Source organism: Perca fluviatilis, chromosome 8, assembly GCF_010015445.1.
Source record: "Perca fluviatilis chromosome 8, GENO_Pfluv_1.0, whole genome shotgun sequence".
In the NCBI taxonomy this organism is placed as follows: Eukaryota; Metazoa; Chordata; class Actinopteri; order Perciformes; family Percidae; genus Perca; species Perca fluviatilis.
Genome location: NC_053119.1, coordinates 27,736,840 through 27,754,930, shown reverse-complemented (window position 1 = coordinate 27,754,930; position 18,091 = coordinate 27,736,840). Strand labels below are relative to the sequence as shown.

General features: G+C 41.8%; 1 protein-coding gene across 4 annotated transcripts in view; it reads right to left on the bottom strand.

Moving 5' to 3' along the window:
- Nucleotides 1-18,091, bottom strand: part of srgap1a (SLIT-ROBO Rho GTPase activating protein 1a) — a 101,061-nt gene that overhangs the window by 30,311 nt on the left and 52,659 nt on the right. For all 4 annotated transcript variants that reach the window (XM_039809506.1, XM_039809508.1, XM_039809509.1 and 1 more), the window contains exons 4-8: nucleotides 15,694-15,756; nucleotides 10,565-10,744; nucleotides 9,648-9,776; nucleotides 7,893-8,114; nucleotides 7,310-7,411 (exon numbers count right to left, since the gene is read on the bottom strand). In XM_039809506.1, the coding sequence (XP_039665440.1) occupies nucleotides 7,310-7,411; nucleotides 7,893-8,114; nucleotides 9,648-9,776; nucleotides 10,565-10,744; nucleotides 15,694-15,756 (696 nt within the window). The remainder of the gene's footprint in view (nucleotides 1-7,309; nucleotides 7,412-7,892; nucleotides 8,115-9,647; nucleotides 9,777-10,564; nucleotides 10,745-15,693; nucleotides 15,757-18,091) is intronic.

Sequence of the window (18,091 nt, the reverse complement as noted above, 5' to 3'; positions counted from 1 at the left end):
GAGGTGAAGTCTGAATAGGACGAGAGAGAAAAAGATAAATGGAGAGGAAGAGTCTAGAGACTGTCAAGCATGTGAGCATGAATCACTGATGTGGAAAAGCTGCAGAAGGAAAGAGGCCATGCTGATGTAGAGACGCCAACAAGCACCTTGAAGGACAAATTCAGCAACAGAGAAACTCTGGGGTCGGATAGAAGTGCTGTGACGATAGCAGCTGGATTGTGTGTGCACCACAGGTCAACGACGCCCGGAGTGAGACACAGTTGGAAGTCCTCCTAATTGTTCTTAATGGTCAGGAGGACCAACACTCAAAGGTAGTGATTTTCTTAATTTCCTTAATTATTAAGCGAGTCTGACCTCATTGCTAATGAAAGAACAAGGTGGATTCCTTGTGTAACTGTTATACACACCGAGACAACAGTAAATTAAAGCTTGTTTTTTTTTAAACTGTGTGACCTGTGACTCATTTGGCCTTCAAAAAGAAAAAAGAAAAAACCCTGAAAAGCAAGGTGGCCTTCATCTCTTTCATGTGTTACACTGATGGATTACAGTGCTGACATACATGCTTGGGCACACAATGTGGATGTAGTTAGAGTGTCATCCATCCCATCCTGAAGCAAAAACACACTGCAGGTTTGAACACGCCTAATGACAGCGTAGGAAAGGAAATGGGGGGATTTTGCGATTGTAAAACTTTGCAAAAACATCATCCTGTCTTGTGACAAAAGTTAGGGATCATCATTTGGTGATCAAAGGAGTGAAATGAAATTTTTTTTAAAAAAACCTGCCGCTTTCAAGCATTTCAGACAGAGAAAACCTTTCAGACAGAGAAAACCTTTCAGACAGAGAAAACATCCAGAAATCTACACTTACATCAATTTACACAGTATGCATATATGCATTGTAGTTTTATCCACGGCAGGTGCCTAAAATAGGCAGCTTACTACGACATACAGTACAGTCATTAGTTACTAGGGATGGAACGGTACGTGTATTCGTACTGAACCGAAACGGTACGGGCGTCACGGTTCGGTGCATGAATTTACACGGAGAATACACGGTATAAAAATAAATAAAACTCGCGTGCAAATTAATTAATGTAATGCGGAACTACTGTTAGATATACAGGTTCTTTAGGGACACCTAATCTGTAGCCCTGCCTTAGCTCTGAAGCACGCAGCCGCTGTAGGCGAGCTCCGCCTATGTATGCAGTTTTAGTGAGTCAGAGATAGCAGCACTAAGATACAAGTATGGCGAGTGGTGGCGACCCACAAGAGTAAGAGGACCCGCCAGCCTCTTTAAGATCGCAAGTTGGGAAAACTTCGGCGTCGCGGCTCTGAAGCGTAACGTTAGTTGGGACAGAGGCCTTCTTTCTTCAGGCTAACTATATTAGCTTTAGCCAGGCAGGGAGCAGCTTTCTGCGGTGAAAAATGGCCGGGAGACGTCGTGATAATGTTGCATTAATCAGGTCATTTAGTTCGTCTTTGCGGAGAACAGAGATTTTCATTTTATAGCTGATTGTCTTATTTTGTTTACAAGTTACAGATGGAGTCTGGAGATGATGTGGGGTACTTATTGTTTACTGTTTACATCTTATTTTACACACTTCAGGCTGTTGCAGCTAGCTCAGGGGAGAGACTGTATGACACTAGGTGGTACATCCTGACACATGCACAATAAAAAAAAAATTAAAATTGCCTTCTGCATTTTTGTTTTGCTTTTCCCTCCATTGTACCGAACTGAACCGTGATGTCTGAAGCGAGGTATGAACCGAACCGTTACTTCTGTGTACCGTTCCACCCCTAATAGTTACATGCTCTGACTGTGTTGGGTCTCTGTCTCCCTGTGTCCCTGGCAGCCTCATCCTGGGTGGGCCCTGTAGAGGCGAGAGGCCCAGCTGTCATCATAAAGACAGGACCCATGCATGCGAGAGAATCGCTCCCAGTGAAAAAGCTGTTGAGTTTATCCATTATTCAGCAGACGAATAGTTACCAGTGTTTACTGCTGGGCTCAATTACAACAGAGCTCTTAGAGAGACTCTGTGGATATGCCTATTAGTCCCTGAAGCTGCACAACAGATCTGGAGAAAGTCCCAGGGATCAAATTAAGTTTGTTTATTTTCAATAAAGAACCATGACTCATGTATTTCCTACGTTGCTGCCAGTGACTGTAACACAGACAGCGCACAAAGAAGCTAAGCATCAGCGTGCCTTATTTACAGTCGTCATTCTCTGCACTGAAAACAACTTCTGCGATTGTCAAAATCCGAAATAAATCCATTCACTCACCGCACTTTAAAATCAATGTTATTCTGCAGGGCAGCAGTACAACATCACTAACAGTTATTTCAACATCTCTCATCACAGCTCAAAAGGCAGACTGCTGTCCATAGCTTTCAACAGACTACGTATGTAGCGAGTGTGTTGTCTGCTGATCACACAGACACACACAGAGACACACACTCTTTGATGTGCTTCCCTAAGATTTATCTGAGGAAAGCAAACACTCCCTGCAAACGAGACGGTATAGATGGAGTCTAGTGTGAAACATCTGAAGAATTAAAAAAAAAACAGGAAAATCAGCCTGTGTGAGCTTCTCGGCTTCATATGGAGGCAAACAAGACCTAAATGAGAAGATTATTAAATCTAAAAACGAGATGAACCACGCTGACTGACTGAGGAGAACAATTTCAATTGTAATTTCGTCAGTGAGGCACCCAGCAGGGCTATGTTAAAGTGATGGTTCGGAGTAATTTCACCCTAGGGTCCTTTGCACCATGACCTCGAGCCAAACACCCCCCCAGAAGCTTTTTTCACCTGGGTCGAACATTGGGAGAGTTAGCGTTATCAGCTGAATAGCTTAACGCAGGGGCTAATGGACCCAGGTTTGTATCTCGTAAATGACCCCACTAATAATGCCCGAAATGATACCAAACTTCTACACTAGTACAAATAGGTTATGCACTCATAAAACAATGGATTGGAAAGTTTGTAAGTACACCAGGAGTTTATGAACACTTGCCTGCTGGCTTCTGCTCTCTGCTGCTACTGCTACCTGCAGTTAGACGAGTGCTTAGGGCCGTCTACAAATTACAACACCGGAAAGAGATACAACAAAAATATGTATTAATTTAACTTTTAAAGTAAGTGCTGTAGTACAACTAGCAGGAGACAAGTTATAATTGAGGTAAGTTTGGAGACATTACCTTATTTAATCATTAAATTAATAAATATTTTTGTTGTATCTCTTTCCGGTGTTGTAATTTGTAGATGGCCCTAATAGGGGTGGGCGATATGGACAAAAAATAATATCTCGATATTTTTTCAGATTTTGACGATAACGATAATTTGATGATATCCTTTAAAAATGTGTTTTTAAAAGTCCGAGTTACTTAATCACTGATGATGATAATGGGCACAATGTTGAATGAAAACAGTTCTTATTTATTTTCTTTAAAATAATTCTTTAAATTTAAGTATTCAAGTAAAAATTCAAAGACAAAATACTAATACTATACTAATTTAACTAGAATAGGAACATTGAACTCTGAGTACACATTCAGTTGTTCACCTCTGCTGTAATGTAAATTGTGCAGCATACAAGCAAGATGAAATCATAACAATAAACAAAGGGCTCTGTTCTGTAACATATTGCACACAACCATGTCCTTGTTGGAAGCAGTCCTGGAGCTGGGATAGGGTAGTGTCAGGCCAGGTTCTGCTAATTCTTCTACTTGGCTGTATAGTCCTGACCGGGATTTATGCTGGGATCAGGACTAGTTTATGTGATCTGACTGGCACAGTTGAGGGAGAGGAGCAGTTCTGTGTGCTTTCTTGATGTTAGAGTATACATGGTCTAGTGTGTTCTTCCCTCTAGTAGCACAATCTACATGCTGGAAAAAAGCTAGGGAGTACAGACTCTAAGGACGCCTTGTAAAAGTCCCCTCCAGGTGATCGCGCTGCAGTTTGTTCTCTATGGTTAGCAGTGAGCCAAACTTGTGCTAACGTTAGCATCAGGGGCTATGTAGACGGCAGTGTGCTGTTTTCCTAGTAAATAAAATGGCCTGTATATTAACGACAGGGCTCCAGGTCAGGTGAGCCGTGCTAGGCAACGATCCTGCGGTCGGTACTCCATTCATTGTGCACAAAAATGCAGTCCTCCGCTCCACCTCTGGAATTATTTTCTTATCCTGCCGGTAGCTAGCTAGCTCGGTGTGCTAGCGCCGACAACAACCTGGAGTGGCCGGTCTGGCTATGTCCTCCAGGATGTTATGAGCCGCCTGGAAGGCTCTCGTAACGGCTGTGCTGTATCATAGTCCTGTATTGATTATTTCAGTGTGGCTGTACTTTTATAGATATACACCGACAGGAGAACTAGCAGCCGCTGCACAATCGCGCGCCGCCATCTTTGTTGACATGAGTGAATGTGTAGCGTTCCAATCGGTTCCAATGCGTGTTTTGAAGTGTTTTTTTCTAAGTAATTTAAATACTCGATAATGTCAATTTGCACATCGTTAACACAACAATGACGATATTTTCGTAAACGATATATATCGCCCACCCCTAGGTCCTAAGCACTCGTCTTACTGCAGGTAGCAGCAGCAGCAGCAGCAGAGAGCAGGCAAGTGTTCATAAACTCCTGGTGTACTTACAAACTTTCCAATCCATCGTTTTATGAGTACATAACCTATTTGTACTAGTGTAGAAGTTTGGTATCATTTCGGGCATTATTAGTGGGGTAACTTACGAGATACAAACGTGGTTCCATTAGCCCCTGTGCTAAGCTATTCAGCTGATAACGCTAACCCTCCCAATGTTAGATCCAGGTGAAAAAAGCTTCTGGGGGGGTGTTTGGCTCGAGGTCGTGGTGCAAAGGACCCTAGAGTGAAATTACTCCGAACCATCACTTTAAGCCCAACCCTTTAGCAAGAGTGAGATCCAGAGTTTTCTCCCCACGCCGCACCACTGTAACAGAGTAAATTATTCAGAAATGTTTCCTTTCACAGTTTCACAGGAGTCAAAGAGGTTTGAGGAAACAGCTGCACTTCTATTAGGTACTGCCCTGCAGCCTTTCCTGACCGGATAAAGACGGACTTTTTTTTTTTGTCTCTTGTACATTTGACGATTGTGCTTGTAGTTTGTCACAGCGCTATGAAAGTTCATTTTTCAAGGATGTATCTGGCACGCTGTGCCCGGGAAAAGAGGCCATCTGGTGATCCTAACACAAGGCAGCAGCACCCTCCAATTCTGACCCACCAGGACATCCGCTTCAGTGAGACAAGGACATGAAGCAACGAGGGCTTGTCATCACACGCACACACACACACACACACACACACACACACACACACACACAGTGCGTCTCACTATCTTTGTGGGGACTCGTCATAGACATAATGCATTCCCTAGCCCCTTACCCTAACCTTAACCATCACAACTTAAATGCCTAACCTTAACCCTTTACCCTCACCCTAACCCTAACTATAACCTAATTCTAACCCTAATCCTAAAACCAAGTCTTAACCCTCAAACAGCCCTTTAAAGTTGTGGGGTCCAAACACAAACACACGGGTGTATGTGCCCAGTTGCAGAGATACTGTACATACTGCAGGCAGCATGAACTGTGATGACACCAGCAGGAACCTGGCCGGCCCTGATACACAGCACAAAACAACAAACACGAGTCTGAATGATACTTAGTTGGGCTGCAACTACGGATTATTTCCGTTATTTTTCTTTTTGATTCATAAATTGATCATTGAGAAAATGTAAAAAAATAAATAAATGAATACAGTATACTTATTGAATTTAAAGTGATATAAACACAGAAAAGCAGCAAATCTTTACATCTGAGAGGCTGGAACCGGCGAATATTTTTGCTTGATTATTAAAATTGTGACAGATTCATTTTCAGTAAATTAGCTATCAGTTAGGCTATATCCACGCCGTTCCATTTCTGGGATTGCTCCGGTGCCGCAGGAAATTCCGCGGGATGCTTTTCGCTTTTCGGGATGTCTTTTCGACGCTTTTTTTGTTGGAATTTTAAACTCCGGTGGATTTATGAGGACTATGGTTAACTGCTCCTCAGATCTCTGCAGGGTAAATCCAGACAGCTAGCTAGACTATCTGTCCAATCTGAGCTTTCTCTCGCACGACTAAAACAACTTTTGAACGTATACACGTTCCAACAAAACAAGTTCCTTCCTGAGGCTATTCTGCAGAGGCACCGTGCGGAGCTTAGCGACGGCCATGACGACTGTGACTGGTTTAAAGAAATGCCAATGAACCAGAGCACGTGTGGACTAGCCAGACCCTCCTCCGCAGCGCTGTGGACGAAGGTCTGGCCGTGCGAGACTAGCTATCAGTCAACGAATCAAGTTGCCTCAACTCTAGTAACACGCAAATAAGCCCAAAATACAGCTTTCTTATCCATCATTATTTATCCCAGTAGATGTCTTTTCAGTCAATTTCACAACGGGTCGACAATATTATCAAAAGGAATCTGGATTCACAGTGGATGTAGAGGAAGCTGAGAGAGCTGTGTCTCTGTTTGTCTTTGTAGCGGGACAAAAAAAAGAGAGTGCACCGATGTGGAGGGAGGAAGAGAAACAGAGAGCATAAAGAGAGACGGCAGTGAGAGCTTATAGAGAGGAGGCAGGTCAGACATGACACAGAAGCCAGCGTAATGGACAGGACTGCACTCTGTGAAACTGTGGCAGTCATGGTTTTTCTCGCCTACTGGCTTTTGTTTCATAAAACAATAAATAAAGTTGCTTTACTCAAGCAAGCTGCAGACAGATTAAAACAATGCAGCCTGAGAAGCAGAGATGCACCTCCAATGTCAAAACAGAGCAGCGCAGGACAGGTCGATGCGAATAAAAGCGAGACAGTGAATTCTACCGGTGGGAGTAAAAATGGAGGCTTCACAGAGAGGGTTTGATGGCTACCTGCAGGGCATGAGAGAGAGGAAAATACAGAGCTTGCATGCGTGTTTGCGTGCGGTTATATATATGTAGCAAAAACTTTGAATCTTCAGAGATCATCAGCAACTATTTCTCTCTCTCACCTTGGATGACTTCTGGCAAAAGTAAAGTTAACTTTCTTTAGTAGCTTTTAACTTTCTTGTAATGCTCTGCAGCTGTCAACATCTTGCAACCAACAAATAGCAGCAGGACAAAAATCCCGCATCTCTGGCAGACAACAAAGCCGGAGCAGCAGGGAATAGTTTTGACATGTTTGGCATAGCTAAGCCCACACCACAAATACCTGTGTAATGGCTTGAATTTATGTTTAGCAATGTTACCGAAGATTACCTCTTCGTTCTCGATCTTTAGAGTAGCCAGACGAGACTGAAGCTGCTGGAACCTCAGGATGAGCTCTCCGTTCACCGGGGGCTGCAATGAGATCTGACACACCTGGGGGGAGAAGAGGAAATACATCGTCAATGATCAGAAAACAGACATTGTAGAGCAAACCACAGTGCCGTTTGCCGACTGAATGTAGACAGCCCCACAACAGCAGCTAGTAAACAGACATGATATCAGTGTTGGCAGTGCCAGCCAAACGGTAAAACTGAACACATGTTGAGCTACATGACTGCAGGGGGAGAATTAACACATGATTTATCAAATTCAGTGGCCCATAAAACCTGATCCGACAGCCCAGACGCAGTAAACGCTGCACTTAAGCCACTGAAATCAGACCTCATTAAGTCTGAGACCTTTTTTAATCAACTCCAAATTCACTTCCATGTTGTTCAGTATATCTGCAGTGCAGTAGTGGATGACTTGGAAACAAACCATTTTAAAACTCATCATATAAAGGCATATTTCTCCTCCAAACACAGTTCTCCAGTTCAGTTCATCATCACAGCTACTATTTTATCCTGAACTGTACCTCGTCTCCCATATGAGACTGGAACTCAAATTTTGCCGGTGGGCAGAAGGCCGTAGGGAACATCTCCATGAACCTCTGTCGGTCACTGCGGGGGTCCAGACTGTCAACGGCGTTCTCTATGATGTCAAGACCCTCGTGGCGTGACGTCTCGAGGTTGTATTCGGCTGACAGGTAGGTCCGCAGGGCCCGGTTCAGACTTGCGTGGTACCCCAAATCACAGCACTGGAAGGGATGAAAGATCAGGGTCAACATGATCCTACAGGTCTCACAATACACAGACTAACAATCGTTGGTGGCTGCCTGCCTTTTTGTAAATTGACAACCTGCTGAATATTAGGCAAACAAGCTAATAATTGCTATATGGTCAATTCAAAGAAACACAACATATTTCTTAGAATTAAGTCTTAAATTATGTGTGTGAATATACCAGCAATTGACCCGTGTATGGTAAAAGAAAAAATTGACCTTTAAACGAGACAAATTTCTCTCGTAAACACTCCAGCCCTTTGCCTTCGTGTTATACAATGTTACCTCAATGTTAATAAATGTTACCTCCAGGAACTAATGCTGATTTTTAATAACTAGAACCATGGCTAAGGTCTCTCCTGGGAAGACACACAACCCTCGGGCACCCACAAAAAAGCGTGTGTGTACAGACACATACACACACACACACACACACACACACACACACACACACACACACACACACACACACACACACACACACACACACACACACACACACACACGCGACATGGCCTGAGTAAGAGGCAAACACAATACCACTACCAGCCAGCTTGTACACTGTGTTTTTGACTAAAAAAAGTCCCCTTCATCAATAAATAAATGTTTATGAGCATGCACGTACAACTCACGAAGATCACATCCCACACCCAAACACACACACACACACACACACACACACACACACACACACACACACACCATGGTGCGATTGTAAGGCTTGTGAGCAAAGCAGGGAGAGGGGTAATTTCAGCACACAGCATGCCACTGAATAGAGGTTGCATTTATCCTCTCTTCTGGTCCTGTCTGGAATATAAAACCCCAAAACCTGGCCTTCACTCATTTCCAGTAACACACACACAAGTTTATTTCTCTAACAAAATAATAATAACCCAGGTGAGCCATATTATAAGTCATGTTTATTGGTACGGTAGGAAAATTCTTGTAAGGCAGAGTAGAGAGAGATAAGAGTAGTGAATGGAGTACATGACAAACCCTCAAACCTAGTGTCCATTCAAACAGTCTGAAAGATATGGAATATTTTAAAACAGTGACAAAATGTCAGGAAGAAACACCGTGCAACTGAATATTACATGTGGCTTTCAATACTGACATCAAGAGAAGGAAAAGAGGAATAGAATAGTTGTCATTACAAAAGTTAATACGCTTATTTATTACAGTCCTGCACTGTAATTTCCATCCCACAGTCTGGTGTCCTAAAATCTCTCTTTTATATGCTAGTCATCAGTCTCTTCTCTGATCACCATTTTAAATCTCCTCTAAAAGTCTGTGGGGGGGAACTCTGAATAGCAATGGGTCTTCTGCATGAGGAGCACAAAGAGACATAATAAAATCTACCTGACTGCAAAGCGTGTGTTCGGTTTATGTAATAGTTTATGTCCTCAGCAAAAAACTTTTCCCAGTCTCACTGAAGACACAACAAGCCTGCGCTGAAGATAAAGCCGTCTCTAGAACAGGGCTGACAAAAGCATGTGGTTTTATACGTACATCAATTAAGTCCGACAAGTCGTGGATGTAGTATTTGAAGACGGAGGAGTTTGACGCTTCCAGCGTCAGTAGGTACTCGTTCCGCGCTTTGATCGACTTCAGCTTGTTCTCGGAGTACTTGGCTTGACGCTGATGAGAGAATTAGAGGCACAGAATGAGAAACAGAACACAACAGAGCGAACGAGGGAGGCAGGGTGAATTTAATGAGTCGAGAATTGCCTTTTTGACAAGTGATTGTGCTTTAATGTCTCTGCAAGCATCTCAGAACTGAGACTGGATTACTGGCAAAACAACAGCTTCAATAAACAGAGCAGAAATAAATTATATTGTGTTGAAAATAGCAACAACAAAAAAGGGAACAAGAACGAAAAAAAAAACAAAGCCTAAACTAAAAACAGACGGTGTCCTTCACTGCAACTAGGATACCTCAGTCTGAGCCATCCGTCTTTGTCCTACACTTCCTCTCTACCAGATAAATACAATGCTGTTAGTTCGTCACCATCCACTGACCAATGGGCTCTGACTCACACACTTCCAAATCGTCCATATTTTAACACTTCCCAAATGCATTCCAGGAAGAGTGGTGTTTAAAAAGCCATGGAATTTGTCATTTGTCATAGAGGTTTAACAGAAAGCAGGCTTGTTCTGAGACTCAAAAGCCTGCTCTTTGGCTGTGACAATGCTTTCAGTTTTTTTTTTTTTACTTTACTCAGGTCAGCAGGACTTCTGAGAAAAAGCCATGCTGTGGCCCCCCCCAAAAAAGGGAAGTTTTCCAATCAGATATTGTGTTGTGTTCAAACTACTAAAAGAGAAACACATTAAGGAAAACAGAATAGCGTGACTACTAACTAAGTTTAAATGCAATTGTCCCAAATTGGATTACAATTGTTAAGGGTTGCGAACCCCTGGCGTTCTACCTTCTCTTTCATCTTCTCGATCTTTTTCACGGAGCTGCGCCTCTGGTATTTGTCCTCCATTCGGATGCTGAAGACTGGTTCTCCCCTGCCGATCTGCTTCTCCTCTTGCTTCTCAGCCTCCTTCAGCTTGCTCTCGGCGCTTATGCTCTCCGAGTGGTACATGTGGTAGGTCTTCATCACCTGGAGACAAACACAAGCGGAAATAAGCTGCAAAGAAAATTTGTTTTCAGTCCTGCTTGTCATTATTTCCTTTTCAAAGGGCAACATCCTGAAACCGTGCAGTGTTACAGTTTCAGCTCAGTTTCTGTGAGGTCAAAAGGTCACTTTAATCTACCTTCATAGACTGGCCTTTTATAACCCACAACTAAGGCTTCTATCATTTGGCCCGCTGATTTATCACATATCGATTCAACAAATTTCACAGCAGGCGGTTCGTCTCTCCCTCGACCACAAACCAAAGCCAGATCCTCTCTAGCCTTTTTATATGAGGCGCTCATACGACCACAACCACCACAAATCGCTGCAGCTAAATCTAACATGCTGCCTTCATTGATCTGTATTTGGGGGAAAATACACTCAGGAAGAAGATTTGGTTTCGCCCTCTGGTTGCCCCCCCCCACATTTGAATTTTAAATGCCGGAATCATTGTGTTTTAAAACATCAGAAGGACAGTCTGTGTTGCACTTTTCACTCGTCACGATTGATATTCACTCTGTTTAGCATATGCTTCTTAAATATATCTAAATACATATATATCTTTTTGTAAAGGCTAATATGGCAAACAAGTTGAACCCTCCTCCGCCCCTTGAGTCATCACACTGTAGTGATCAAGTACAAGGGAAATGCTTTGCCTTGGTGGTGAACAGCTGATTAGAACTACTTCCTGAAGTCTTCAGACAGTTGGAGTGTGAGCGTTACTCATACATACTCCATGTCCGCATTAGACAGTTACTCAATCGTTAAATAGCCGGTAAACCACGAAACGCAAACAATGAGTCTTTCAAGAGAGCTGAGCGATCGTAAAAGTCATATTAACACTGGCTCACATCGTCAGGAGAAGGGGGAACGGACACATGTGGGGGGGCTCTGAGGACGGTGCAGATGAATCACTGGCTGTGGGCGAAACATGGAGTCCATGACGCTGCAATGGAGTTATCAGCAAGCAAACTCACTGACCCTCACGCATGCAGAAAACGGAACATTCACAGTAGTGATTCTGATGTTCATATAAATATGCAGACTGCAATAGAAAGTAGCGTCCCATCCCCTGCCACCGAGACACTGCAGATTATTTTCCCAAAAAGGAATTCTGGAATTCCCTCTACACATTCAAACAGCTGTATTGATGGGCATGGTTCTGGCAAAAAAAAAAAAAATTCTTAAAGACCAGAAAACATTAAATCCACCATGTTTCAGAAACTGGCTACATGAACTTTCAGTGATCTACCTGAAGAAACGGCGGACTAAGCATTCAAAACATCAATATAAATGGGAAGAATCCTGGAGGACCCTTTTTGGAATATCTGGACCCAATTTGACTGTACTTGTATTTATGCATTGTATTATGTATTTATGTACTTATGCACTGATTTTGTCTATGCCAGTCTTTGTTTGGTTTTTGTACGCATACTACCGGACATGTTTTGGTTTTGGTTTCGTTAGCTTAGGGTTAAGACAAACTGGGCATATTTGCTTGTTTCGTTTGTATTTTGGGTGTTGATTTTTATATATATTTTGTCCTATGATGAAATCAAGGAGAGGGTTAACTTTTCCTGCTCCAGATTTCCCACCGTGGTCAGAAAACACAGGGGAGACACTTTGTTTCTCTCACTATGACTCTAGAGTCGGTACTCGCTCCGAAGCTAATCGCCGTCACTCTCTCACTTCTCCCTCGCTCTACCACACACCCCCCACACACACACACACGCCAGCTCGACGCACACACCAGCGCACTTACGTAGGCTATGGCGAAAGCTATGCGTGGAGCCTACGCAGAATCATAAAACAAGCTTTACTACTGTTGTGAATTCCTCACGCTACAGAGACTGTGTAGGTTACAGTGTGTAGTTACGGCTACGTACAATAATTGCGTAAGTTACGTAAGAAATACCTGAGATTGCCTCATGTTTCTTTTCATTACGGTGGTTACCTGTTCAGAAGTCAGAGACAATGTAAGTTTGTACTCTTTCTATTTAGCTATTGTAGCAGATGAAGCTATTCCTGAGTTGTTTCAGTCTGCAGTGAGTACTGAATGTTAACCGTTTGACCCTGTGATGTGAAGCTGCTAGTTTATCTGTGTGTTGCTAGCTTGCTAACATTCCACTGTACATCACACATGTTACTAGCTGGTGTGTGATACGTTTTTTGGGGGCTTTAATCGTTACTGTGCTGGATGTTCATTTTACTTACATCTTACTTTTACTTTGATAATTGTACATTTTATTTCAGCATTTGTTAATAAGTGATTAATAACCCACTGTTATATCAGATAATAGTAGTTATAACAGCTGTAACATTAATGTACCTTTTGGGTTTATTTCAGAAACTTCCTTCATATATCCAGCAATGTACAGCTTGTGACTGCCTGTAATGCACCATCTTACTACCAAGTAAAAAGTTGAACGCCACCTGGTGACTTGTGCTCTGGAGCAGCTAATACACATTATTCAGCATTCACAGGGTTAAAATCCCAACAGTTAGAATAATATTTTGTTTTTATAATTTTTAAATTTAAAATTTTTGACTTCAGCTTTGTTTTTTAATTTTAAATTTTTTACTTGAGCTTTGTTTGTTTGTTTCGAGATGGAAGAACCAGAAACACCACCTTCAACTTCCAGTGATTGTGGCGGTGAGGGTGAGGAAGGCCCTGCTTAAGAGTCCATGTTTTCATTTGTCGGAGTGAAAGACAATTCATATAGAATGAAGTGCCTACTGTGCCTCCCGAAAGATTGTGAAATAATGGCCTTCAAAAATTCATCGTCGAATCTGAAGAAACATACAAATGTAATACAAATGGCACACCAGCTTGAGCTATCAGTAAGCGCTAGCTAACTAGCTACCCGCGGTACTTCTACATTCCTGTCCTTGTACTGCTCCTACAGCCGAAGGAATCGTGAGTGTCCTTTAGGCTAAACATTTGAAATAATATAAACAATAGGATATTCAAACTTTTGACTGCTTTCTTTAATAACTACATAACACAATACTTAGTACATTTTAAAATAAACTACTTGCAATACTTAAGTACAAAAAATGTTGAATACTTTAGTACTTCCACTTAAGTGTGGTGCTTAAAGAGCACTTCAACTTCTACTCAAGTCACTTTTTTGATAGAGCACTTGTACTTTTACTCAAGGCTGGGTCTCTAGTACTTTATACATGTCTGGTGGCAATACAGAGCACAAGTGGTTTAACCTGGAATGAACCAACTCCAACAAATTACAGCTCCAGAATGTATGCAATACACTTTGAATGCACTAAACCTCAACTTCAGTACAAATAGAGACTCACCCATCGCAAAATCTAAACATCTTTCCCCCTAACGGAGTTATTTTTGTACGCGTGGAACAACGAAGCAAAACCTAACTTGTCTGCAGCCCTTTGCCTTTTGTGGGGTTTGGCCTAACTGGAACCAGTTTAGAGATGGGTGACTGACCTTGGGCCCTGTAGTCCTCATTTATTGGTCTGGAGTCTGCCACTGCTGTATTTACTTTGGTGTGTCTTTTAGAGAGACATATTTAGAGATGGAGCAGACCTGTTATTTAATTGGAAGAGGCAAAAAACAGGACTGTGGCTGTCTGATGCAATAGCTACTCAGTGGGTGTGTGTGTGTGTGTGTGTGTGTCTTCCCACATGGGCTAAACCAGGTCAAATCTGGAGCGTGGACTGTGGTGAATTTGAGTAACACGTTTGTCGTGTTTGGAGCAGCACCGACCATCGACTGGAAGTGTAACCACTGTAACACCGTAGTGAGTTACTGGAGACTGTATAAGCAAACTGAGCTGCTTTTCACTCAATCTCTTGGGAAGCGACAACAAACTGCCTTGACCTGTATCTCCATCTGTGTACATCCCAGGTTACCACGATGATCGATAAGAAGGCTCAACACAACGCCATTGATTGTTAGGGAGGAATGGCCTAATTGACTGATAGCACAAAACTCGCAGATTAACAGCGTAACAAAATTCTGCTGTATTTGTTTCTCGAATACTTTAGTGACGTGTTATTCTGACATGTCACGTTTGTCATTGCTGATGCCTGTGAGCGAACCTAAAGTGCAATCAAATTCAAACAACATTGCCTCGATTCGATCCAGTCATTCTGTCTGAGCAGAGCATCTAATTGCCAACAACATATGTGAGGCATTAAACTAAGCTAGTAGGCTAGCAGAACTGACTGGGACAATTAAGGCAGTGGAATTGGCTATTGATTCACGATTAAAGTACCTTTCTCTACCAAGGTCATAACTACACGCAGCCAACTACTTACAGCTAAGGCATTGAACAGAGGAGTTGAAATGGCCTTTATAGAAACTATAAAGAAGAAAGAAACTCTGCAGCTTGTTGTAGAAGTTTGATGGTTTGGTGAAATGTTACTCTGTGTTGCATGTAATGTCTCTCGCTCTCTCCCCAGGCTTGTTATCTGTCTTTGTCAACTTTTGAATGAAGGTAACAATACCTAAAAGAGATCATCTTTTATTTATTTAAAAAAAAAAAGATGCTCAAGTTGCTATTTGGCTCCAACTGCCTGGTGTGGCTTTGCATGAATTTGTTTTGAAGAGCAAGAGAACTACGCTGATAAGAGCCATTAAAAGCAAAGAATATGAACACTAATGAGTCAAACATAATGTGTTGATACTTCACAGTTTGAATATCTTGTTCATTAGGGTAGAATATTCATGTTGTGCTGAAAAGAGATTACACATACTTTCCCTTCACTTTGGTAGATCTCTATTTGCTTGGATGTTTAATATTTGATCCCTCAGACATCTCTAAGCTGCAGGGTTAAAGACTTCAAACTGTTACAAATAGTTGGAAGTTAGTCAGCTCAGTGCTATGAACCAGTCTCAACCGCAGCAAAGACCAATGCATTTGCATTAGTAAAACTAAGGGGCAGCCATTAATACTTACTGTGTATAGCTCATTTAGGACCTTCATCAAGTCTTCCTGGAGCTGAAAGGCTATCTCCTTGCTCTGAAAAAAGAAACAAGAAGAACAAACAATGAGTCAATTTACAACAAATCAGTAAATTCAAACAAGTAGGCTACACAAAAAGAGTTCTCCCAGACCAAAAATATATATAGTTAATAGCCCATTCAAAACTGTCTGCAATGGTGAATCTACATTGCAAACACTGCAGCAACTACTTTTATTGAACTGTAACTTAACAAGTCTGTTTACTGTATATTGGGTTTTAAACGAATGGTGGACAACAACCAGACATTGACCCGTGGTCTGAACGGTACACATACACAAAAGAAGGGTGGATTTATCATCCTGTGTCAAATTAGTGGTTTCTGAGTGAAAGTGGTATCAGTGTCACGACGGCTTTTCCTTTCAAATCGGCGAACACAGCTTGAGTTTCACCGTCCACATGCTCGACACATTATCTGGCTCCTACACCTCATCGTGAAAGATTTTCCCCAAATATGTTAACTCAATCAGCTGTGCCACAAGGCTGACTCAGTAATACTATCACACACACGCCCACGTTAATGCACCTCACGGTTGTGGCATACAGTTTAACAGTGACTCAGTGATGGATTTAGAGGGGCTTTCACTATTAATTTAACTGTGGAGCTCACATATTTCCTTAACACCGACTCACATACTGTATCACATGTTTATGAGATTATGAGTCATGATTCATGACAATGAATTTTTGATCTGTCTACTACAGTCGATACCACACTCTGCTACCTGGATGATGTTACAGCCTCATTCCCGCACTCCAGGTCTTTCTCTAACCCAATTATCCTCAGGCAAATCTCATTTTGGGAGCCGCTCCCAGCAAAAGGCTGTAAGAGGGTTCTGCGGGGGTATTGAACCACCTAGTGCAGTGGGATAGAGTGGTGGTGATGTACGTCTGATCAAGAATGGAGTCTACTGCATGGCAGGGATTGGCGAAAATAAACTAAATCTACACTACAACAGTTTAAATTAGTCATGATCAAAAGGTACCCTGTGGAGTTTTTGACTACTAGTAGTGCTATGGAGTTATGTTTTTATGACTGGGTCCCTGTTTTATTGTTATACTGTCATGCACGTGTGCAAACAGGCAAGCAACGCAATACACAAGACACGTGCCAGTGTGCAAACAAATGCAAGAAAGAAAAAGACTGCAACCTAGTTTACATGGACGTTAACAATGCAAGTTTTTTTTTAAATATGACAAATTTGACTTTGCAAATGTTTAATGAGAAAGAAAATGTATTCAACACACTTGCCTCACCTCAGAGTGTTTTTTCTTTTTTCGGACAGTTTTTGCAAATATTAATTGTAATAATTTAAAATCAAATTTTTTTATATTATTTGTAACACTGTATAGATATTGTTCTTTTACCTTTGGTGTGTTGCTATGCACTTTTTTATTACTTGTATATGTATGTATGTATGTGTATATATATATATATATATATATATATATATATATGTGTGTGTGTGTGTGTGTGTGTGTGTGTGTGTGTGTGTGTATTTTATTTCTAATATATATATATGTTTTTTCGAAATAAAAAAATAAATGAAATGAAAACTTTTTGAAAGTAATTTGTAAGGCTGCTTGTTGATTGTCAAACGTGCCCTGAACAGGATTTATGTGAATTATCCGAGTCATGTTTTTATAATAGTTGCAGTTTATTGCAATATTATCTGCTTGTATTAGCTGCAGGGTCCAGTGCACACAGAGGTAGTTCTTACAAACAATATTGCCCTTACAAACTGAACAATGTATGGGATATCTTTACTCGAGATTAGATGAGTCACACACTCCGTTGCCTTGCACACGAGTGGCCTCGTGTGTGTCTTGGCAACAGGTAAAAGGCTCCATTGAGGTCACACACCTGATTGATACAGGTGAGTTTACAAGCATGTTCGTTCTGACGCACGGATTTCACAATCTTCGGCTCTAAAAAGGACTCTGCTGAACTGTCAAAAAGTAACAGATCAAGACAAAAGCAATCTTGTAAAAAAAACTTGTGTGCACAAACTCTCACTTTTGTTCTTCATAAGTCGCTCACAGGTAAAGCTGCACAATGTCCAAGCAAGTGAATAGACAGCAAAGAGGATTACACTCTCAGTTACCGGCTGCCAGGCCGGTGTCTGAAATTAGAGTGGTGTGCTGGGTGACCTGACCGATTGGCAACATCTTCCCAACCACCACCTGCTCTGTCAGTTCCCTAATTTGTAGCTCCTAACTTATCAGAGTGCAAACAGCCTTTAAGCCTGGATAACCAGAGCTTTAGAAGCATCAAACTTGACAAAAGTCAAACTCAGGCATGTTTGAGAACGGAGTGTAGATGAGGGAGCTACG